The following is an 8,601-nucleotide window of genomic DNA, read 5'->3' as shown; positions in this document are numbered from 1 at the left end:
GACAACTCTCAACGGCCGGCACAAGGACTCCTCCTGATGGCCGGTCCTCGGGCCAGCCATCGAGAGGAGTGCGTACTCCTCTCGGTGACCGGTCGTTGTGCCGGCCATCGAGAGGTGCGTTGTGTGTACATACCCCGGTGGCTGTCATGGACAGCCGGCCAAGTGTCGCTGCAATACTTGCCGCGCGGGGTTCGAATCCCCACTGAATCGTCAGATGTCGCTGCGGACCGCAGCGACATCGAGATGCCCGCAGTGTGATGTCGCAGCTGGTTGTTGACACCGTTCACTGCGACCTGCGAGCGCGAACCTTGAGGAAGCAGGTTGGTGTTCGATCCCCACTCAGGCCATGCCCTTCCCCCCGCCCCCCCTTCACCCCCCCGCCCCTGTTCCCACCTATCCACCAAACTCTGTGGCCCCCCGCGATGAGCGCGAGTGAGCGAATACACCAGGCCACAGATGGATTTGCTACATTTTTTTCCAACCTGGTGATAGTGGCTGATATCCGGTGGACGTTTTCAATTCATCCAGCGGATGCATTCTGGCGGGACGTCCGCCATCGCGCAATGCAAGTGGCATCCAGCGGATGTTTCCTGCAGCGCCAGAGCTGGACATCCGCAAACATGTCCATATACATGTCCGATCAACGTCCGCGACGGCCCGTGGTGTACCCGGGTGCCGCATCCGTTTTGACCATAAATAGACACCTGTACCCGTGCCCGCGGGGGCGTGCCGGCGGTGTACCGGTGATACTTCAGCCTTGTCACCTGAAAGGATCCCCTTCCAGACAACAAGTTATATTATAACCTTGTTGCATGGAAGAAGTTACCGTGATACTCTCGCAGATGAGATAGGTGGATTGCTGCTCAAGGCTGGGAAGCACTTTGAAAGACAAAAACGGTACATCTTCCATTCCGGATAAACTACAATACTTGTTACTACAAATGTTCTTACTGATATATCGACTGACTAACATACTGATTACAACCCCAGACATGAAATAACAAACCATGGAAATGACAGGCAAAGCGAAAATAATGAGGGGAATCGTCCAAGAAAACGAGTGACTGATTAAAGTAATGAAAAATATCAAGCAGTGGCTTTGATAGCTGCGTCGAGACTCAAGAACAAAGCTGCTCTGAGATTAATCTTGTCGAGGTCGGCAGAGATGAATTGGAACAGTTGGTCGACGAAAACCTATAAAGAGGGAAGGAACCGTCAGCAGACAAGTTAGAGCATCCGCAAAAACTTAATACTAACGTGTAGCGCAGCCTGGGCTTGTAAGAGTGAGTCATGCACAGACGCTCTGACCTCCACTCGGGCGTAGAGCGCTGGGAGGCTCGAGATCCTCAAGAACACACTCTGCAGTGCCGTCGCGAGCTGGTATGCGAGAAAAGGAGAATAATGTTAGTGACACGATAGAGATTTGACTCAAACAAGCAATGAACGACTGACGGTCACAAAGCCTTGGTACAAACTGGCCTCGACTTGGACCTCGGTACAACGTTTAACTTCCTGAAAAGCAAGCGAAGTCGATTCAAATAGCTATCAGCATTTTTGTGGGTGTAGCATATCAACAGTTTGAGTTACGTACTCCGACCCTAGCGACTATGCTGTTGAGGTCGGCTGAGACGTGAGTTAGGGTAGGAATTATGACATCTGCCGAGAGGTTGTTGAATGTCGTAGTGGCTGCGGCATCAACGTTGGAGAGAATCGAGTAGAGCAATCCAGAAACAGAGGTGGCAGTATTGAGGGTACCAACGAAAGCGGTCTACGAATCAATAAGAAGCAAGGATGAATACCACTACTAAATGCTGAATACGTCCCATTGCCCATCTACTTACCGCATAAACGTCACTAGGGAAAGTGGGAGAGACGGCGATAGCAGACACCTTTGCGCCGACTGCTAGTCCGGCGGCCACGCAAGCGTCTTGGACAATCTTGGCTCCGAGGACTTTGACGTTGAGACGATCGCAGATTGCGGCAGTTACACCAGCTTGGGCAGCCGCATTAGTCTTGACGACGACAGCGGGCATCGGGGATGCGAAAGCCCAGGCGGACAAGACAAGGAGAGCAACGATTGATTGAGATGGAGACATTTTCAGGGATGGTCGTTTTCCGAAAAGCAGGATGGGTTGGTTGGTGAATAATAAGGGTATCAAAGTCGCGAAGGAAGGGAGCGGAAGGCTTTGGTTGAAAGGGAAGGTTTGTGATGGTTAGGGATTGGATGGGGATGAATCAGTAAGGTGCTCGACAGAGCAGCCAATTTATGGACATTGGGTCTCCTATCATCCGCGCCTTGGACCATTGAGACGTTGATTGGCGCCTTTCCTACAGTTTCTCTGCACATTGCAGCAGGGCCATCAGTCTTACGCTTGGTCCCAGTGTGGCCGACCTGGATAGGACGTTTAGAAAGATAGAGTCTCAATCGCAGGAGCTCTAGTGGCCTCTGGGATTCTGCATGAGATGTAAAGCTGCCGAGTCGAATCAAGGGCGCAGGACAAACCAGGACACCTTGCATCTGTGGAACACCGCCGCGGTTTGAGGACGGTTTGGAAGAGTTGGGACCCCCCAACTCCGAGCTTAATTAAGTCCCGCCTGACGGCGAACGCCCCAACTCTGAGGTGAGGTCCCTTTTTTCCAAATCTTGAGTTCTGGTAATTTTTTTGGCTATTGTGATTCCATGAGGGGTACAGGCTCAGCGCGCACGAGACGCACACAGATCACGAAAACCAAATCTCGTGGCGCACACGAATCAGTTGTGTCACTGTGCGCGTCTGAGCTGATTTTAATTTTCCGCCATCTAATTTTTTGTCAGCTAACTTTTTCGTTAGCTGATTGTTTTATCGGCTGATTGTTCTTCAAGAGCCATAGTCTCGTTGACCAGGAGGAATTCCTCCCGGGCGACGAGGTTACTTCACCGGCCGGAAGAAACACCACTCTCTCGAATTTCGCCTTGTAATAGATCTCTGCCTGAAAAAATGTTATACACCACCACTTGGTCAACCGGTAAGGTTCCTTCCTGGCCCTCGTAATGGCACCGGGGCGCTCTTTTGCTTAATTTCTCTCGTTCGGAGGTGATTCCTCCCGGTCAACAAGGTTACAAAACTTTAATGGCCGGGAGGAATCAATGCGGGTCGGGATTGATTCCTCCTCCCAGCCCGGGTCAACGACCTTATAAAATCACATTTACCGGGAAGAATCTCTCACGGTCTTACAGGTTATACAACCTCATCAAACGAGAGATTCCTTCTCATCATTGAGTTTGACCTCGATGACTTGGAGAAACCTCCTCTGCTCATCGAGGTTATACAGGCCCTGCTGACTCGTGAACATTGGCCAGGTACGACTCCCATTTCTCAAATTGGAATTGGGAGAACGACTCCCAATCTTGGTCCCACAGTGGTTCTGCGACTGTCGACAGGGGGTCCGCTTGACGTCGACTAACTTTTGAGAGTTGTTGCCAAATTCTCGTGAGTCGTTTGAAGCCTCTTTTTTGAAGCAAAAGTTCGCTGCAAGAATTTTCAAACAATATCAAAACAGTTTATAATTGGGCCCTCGGCAGCTGAACTAAGAGGAACGCTTCAGTCACAAAACTTCTATCCTCCTAGAAGTTGTAAGACTATCTTTAAACAATTGAATCAAAATGTTACATTGATTGTATCTTCTTGATGGTCAACTTGATTCAAGGTCTTCAAAAAAGGGGTTCAATGATCAAATGATGAGCTCTATGTATTTATGCCTTCATTAGAGCTCTCGAACTCATGAACTTACATAATGGTACAAACAACCCTTCGGCTGTGTGGAAGATGCCTGAATTCCGTTAAGCTGAAGGTTAAGAAATTATCGTCAATTAAGCGCAGCAAGCAAGTTTAAAAAGAGATCAGAAACCAGGAAGAAACCGAAGCTCAACTATATTCCTTGCCAAGTGCCCAAATTCAACTGGCCTGGTAATAGGAATTATCGATAAGGGAAGGAAGAGAAAAATTACCATCAACACTGCAATTGTAAAGCTTCAAAAAGGCAATAGGATAAAACACCTTTGGTAACTGGGACAGAAATACTGGATCCAATTAGCGAGGCTTTGGTGTGAGATACAGAATCGTCTGGCCCCTGTCGGTGTGAAGAGCGAGAAAGTAATCAGCTCTTCAATAATCCCCCTTCAAAAAAGAAATATCGTTCTTCGGGGAAGAAAATGTTATAATATCAATGTCAACCTCGTCTGTGTGCCTCCATTTCAAGCTTTCCGGGACGATGTGATCAAGAGCCATATCCATATCTTTTCGGACACTGTAGATACGAATCAAGAGAAAACGACAATATCGATCGGTGTTAGTAACTCTGGTTCTGCACCATAAACTCAGAGGGGGAGGGGGTTTACTTACTCAGAATCATACTGTTCGAAAAAGAATGTTAGGGGAGAAAGGGCTAATCAATTGGTAGATGCTGATCGGTATTGGAATGTGATTCTTCTTTACATTTTCGTTTATGCTCAAAGCTGCACTGGTATGTTGTATAAAAAAATGTGCGACGCCTATCTAAGTAAACACCCAAAAAGACTATCGTTAAACTCAACACAAACTCATGAACGCAAGCATAGTTGGTGACTCACATCGCAGTTCTTAAGTCCCTCTTTAATATTTTTGGTAACCTCATCGGTGACTAGAAGATTGTAAATCATGTACATAAGAACAAATCGATTGAAAATTACCCAGTCAAAAGAGGACATTTTTGAAGATTTTTCCACTGACCGAGATGACAGCTTTGACGCCGAAAGAATCGATGAAACGCCCAACGAACAGAACAGAGTATGACTCGGATAAGCGATTGTACCCGTATTGCCAAGGAAGGAAGGAAATCAAGACCGTGTCTGCTTACCCTTTCGCCCGTTTGGCCAAGGTGAATGTAGTCTAGATGGAGGTTGAGAAAAGTGCGAGATGAGATCAACGGGAGGTCGTCCTAGGCAGCAAGTTGAGACGTGACTTACCTGGAAAGGCATCCTGATTCCTAGTCGCTGATGAAGACTCGAAGCTATGAGAGTCGACCAACGATGGAAAGCGGACAAGGTGTTGATTTTGAACAACGGGGTAGCCGCGGCTTACCGGAGGTCCGCACCGCAGAAAACCCTAACATGTGCCGGCTTCCGATCGGCGCCACCAACTGCATTCATCACTCGGCGAAAATTGCTTATCAATTTGTCCAGCAGCTCAAGCTCTCTGGGACCGCTCCAGACAAACCCGAGCAAAATCAATAAATTGATAGAAAAATTATCGAACACCATGCTTGACGGTGGACCAGTCTCAGAATAAGTTTGACCCTTTGCATTTTTGTTTGGCATCTATGTCTTAAACAAAGCCAACCTGTTTAGAGATGGCTCCAGTTGCTTGGTGTGTTTGCAAAGTGATTGAGTAATTCTAAGATTTTCCACGGGAATGACTTGGGTACCTGTGCCAGGACAATTTTTATTCGAGAATAAAGCCATCTACATCACCGTAAGGGAAAGGTGTTGCTGATTACTGAAGCAAAAAATACAGTTAAACTACAGCCAAGCTGAAGGCGAATTTGCTGAGAAGCATAGGAAGTCAATGTGAGATTTTGCCAATCTTAATCAGGTTATGATCCCGTGTCAACACAAGTACAATTTTGTATTACAATTTGATGTATCAATTTTGAGCGCCAGAAATAGTCCTAGGTCTACCATGAATACTTGAACATGTTAGGTATTCCATCGGAAAATGGCTCCATATTTTTTATTGTTGAAAAATTTGTGTTTGTGCTGAATATTACGGGCTGACCAAGATGTGAGATTGTGTAAACTTTGAATGACATGACAACTTCATACTGCTCAGTTCCCCATAAGGGTTTCATGAGCAATCGGTCGGGAGATTCTCAAGACATGTAAGTGTTCGCGACCAGCCCGACGCTTCAGTACAATCTAAAAGCGTGGATCAGAGTCATTACGCTATCTGACAAGCAAATGATATTTGACGAACCACTGCTGCAAAACCGGAGTTTTCCATTCGTTTGATGATCTCGTCCGGTTTGTTCTCCTTGACGGCTACAAGATAAAAGACTCCGCGTTGGGGATGTAAGATGCGGTCGAGGTTGTCTAAGAGTCTGTTCGTCAGCTTCATGCCATCACTTCCCCCTGCCCAACTCGCTGAGATCGCATGATTCACTCGAGCGTCATCGTATTCCTCATCTTCAGTCTCAACATAAGGTGGATTGAATATTAAAAGCTCGATCGTTCGATCCAGTCGCAGGCATTCTACAAGTGAAGTTTGAATCAAATTTGGCTGCGGTAGTGTGTTCTGAGTAAACGTCGAAGCTGTCGCCTTCAACGCGAGTGGATTAATGTCCGTGCAAAAATGAACTGTTATACCAGAGCTAACCCATGGTATGTGCAATAATCAGCGAAGCGCACAGATCCTCCAGTCTTGGAAGAAGGGAGAACACTGACGGGTTGTGATCGAGCGAAGGAGTTGTTGAATGAACACCGAAACGCAGCCGCTACCGGATCTGTTTGATGCCATCACACGAAGCAGTAATCTGGTAAGGACGGGCCATGGGACGGAATGACCTCAGACGTACTCTCCCAATCTCAAGGCAGATGAACGGTCGGAAATTGACCAGACGCGGAGCATCAGCTTCTAACGCGTCGAGCAGGATGAACGTGTCTTCTATCAAACATCAATAATGGTAATCAGTTGAGGTCTACTATTGGACTGACAGTAAGTGGAATCGGACAAACCTGCTGGGTCATACACATGTTTGAAGTCCTCTTGCGTCAGGTGAGAAAGATCAGGGGTTGGATGCATCTATTGGAGGTGCTCGAGGGCAAGGCGCGCGTCTGGAATTATTAGTGCCGGGGTAGGCCGGGGTGATTGACAACGGCCCGGAGGTGGAGCAGGCCGGCCGGAGAGATGTCACAGAGCACATGCCGAAACAGACCAATTGTGGTATTCAAAATTGCATATGTCACTATGCTTGGTCTTTTTCATATTTTCGGATTTCTGAGGTATGCGCTTAGTAAGCATATCACAGGTTTAATCCCAGTGTTTCTGCCCAACACAGCAGTGATATCATCACATCCGATCCGGGCAGTTGGAATATCCTCCAGCCAACCCTCACCAACAGGCCCCTTTCCCATCAACACTAACCTCGCCAACCCTCTCGGTTCTACCAACACTACCCTCGATGGCCTACCGCACCCACCCCCCCCGAAACAAAAATCGCCATAATCCGAATGTCCCAGCAAGGCCTCTCTATCCAGTCAATCCAGCAATTACTCAGTATTCAGTTCTCACCCCAGTCATTCCGCCGATGGAAGTGCCTCTTTGAAGAAACTCGATGCGTCATCAAGGATCCAATTGACTACAAGAGACGTGGTCGCCCTGCGAGACTCACCCGAGACGAGTGCGCCTTCATGATCAAGCTCGTCCGTTCTGAACCTGGCCTCTTCCTGGACAAAATACGAGAGAAGTTGTACGAAAATTCTGGTGTCCTCCTCAGCACCTCAGGCGTTCACAGGGCTCTTGTCAAAAAGCTGTCGATTACCTTAAAGAAGCCGGACACAAAGAACATCCGCAAGTCCCTTGTTTCGAAGTATGCGTACGTTGAGCGCATGGAGTTCTTCCCTGCTGATTTCTTAGTATTCACCGGTCAGTCCTCTATCCCTATATTCCCTTGGTCAACACTATCAGCTGATTACTTTAATGTTGTTGTTGTATTTGTTTGTGTTCAGATGAATGCTCCTTTGCTGACAAGGACCTCCTCCGAACTTATGCAAGGTTGGAAAAAGGAACCCCCTTGGCAAAGTATCTTGTCAACCAGAACCCAGATCGACTCAGTTTACTCCCAGCCATCTCGATTGATGGATTGTTGGCCCTCACCACCACGTTTGACACTTTTACTGGTCAAAAGTTCAAGCACTTCTTAGAATTCAACTTGGTGAGTCCAAATCACTCATCCGTCTCCTTTTCAATCAAGCTGACAACCTCTTCTTTTCTAGCTCCCCCAAATGAACAGGTACCCCGATGTGAACTCGGTCCTGGTGTGTGACAATGCTGTGATCCACCGAGGCAAACATGTCAGAGAACTTTGCAACGCGGCTGGGATCCAAGTACTTTTCCTGCCACCCTACTGCCCAGAGTTGAACCCCATCGAACTCTGTTTTGCTTCAATCAAGCAAGACTTAAGGGCTAGCCAAATTCTGAACAGAAAAAATGACCCAGAATGGGAAATCCAACAAGCAGCCGCCAAAATCATGACGGAGGAGCTGTGCCTTAAAGTCTACCACCATTGTGGCTACTTCGTTCCAAACCAATGAACTTCAACGTCCTCTCTTAGCCAATAGCCGATCTGAGTCTTCTCTATATGTCTTAACCTGTCCGAGTCTCGAATGAACTTCAACGTCCTCTCTTAGCCAATAGCCGATCCGAGTCTTCTCTATACGTCTTAACCTGTCCGATTCTCAAATGAACTTCATTGTCCTCTCTGTCCGAGTCTGCTTAACCTGTCCAAGTCTCTACACGTCTTATCCTGTCACTTGACCACCTGTCCGAGTCCACTGTCCGAGTCTCTACATGTCTTATCCATGTCTAC

At 47.6% G+C, this 8,601-nt stretch overlaps 2 protein-coding genes across 2 annotated transcripts; both read right to left on the bottom strand.

Annotated features, from left to right (window-relative positions):
- Window positions 1–1,086: 1,086 nt before the first annotated feature.
- Window positions 1,087–5,167, bottom strand: PtA15_15A424 (uncharacterized protein; the record flags this gene model as incomplete). The annotated part of the gene is made up of 14 exons (XM_053163628.1): window positions 1,087–1,194; window positions 1,258–1,377; window positions 1,453–1,512; window positions 1,592–1,768; window positions 1,842–2,184; window positions 3,446–3,509; window positions 4,038–4,110; window positions 4,215–4,287; window positions 4,383–4,393; window positions 4,476–4,535; window positions 4,610–4,759; window positions 4,876–4,907; window positions 4,985–5,028; window positions 5,100–5,167. The coding sequence occupies 14 exons, from the start codon at window positions 5,165–5,167 to the stop codon at window positions 1,087–1,089; spliced, it is 1,383 nt and encodes a 460-aa protein (XP_053027584.1).
- A 675-nt stretch (window positions 5,168–5,842) lies between these two features.
- Window positions 5,843–6,815, bottom strand: PtA15_15A423 (uncharacterized protein; the record flags this gene model as incomplete). The annotated part of the gene is made up of 5 exons (XM_053163627.1): window positions 5,843–5,920; window positions 5,991–6,370; window positions 6,458–6,516; window positions 6,578–6,677; window positions 6,749–6,815. 5 exons carry the CDS (start codon window positions 6,813–6,815, stop codon window positions 5,843–5,845), a joined length of 684 nt encoding a protein of 227 aa, XP_053027583.1.
- Between the last annotated feature and the right edge of the window lie 1,786 nt (window positions 6,816–8,601).

Source organism: Puccinia triticina, chromosome 15A, assembly GCF_026914185.1.
Source record: "Puccinia triticina chromosome 15A, complete sequence".
NCBI classification, from domain to species: Eukaryota; Fungi; Basidiomycota; class Pucciniomycetes; order Pucciniales; family Pucciniaceae; genus Puccinia; species Puccinia triticina.
The sequence above is the reverse complement of the archived record's forward strand: the minus strand, read 5'-3'. Positions and strand labels throughout refer to the sequence as shown.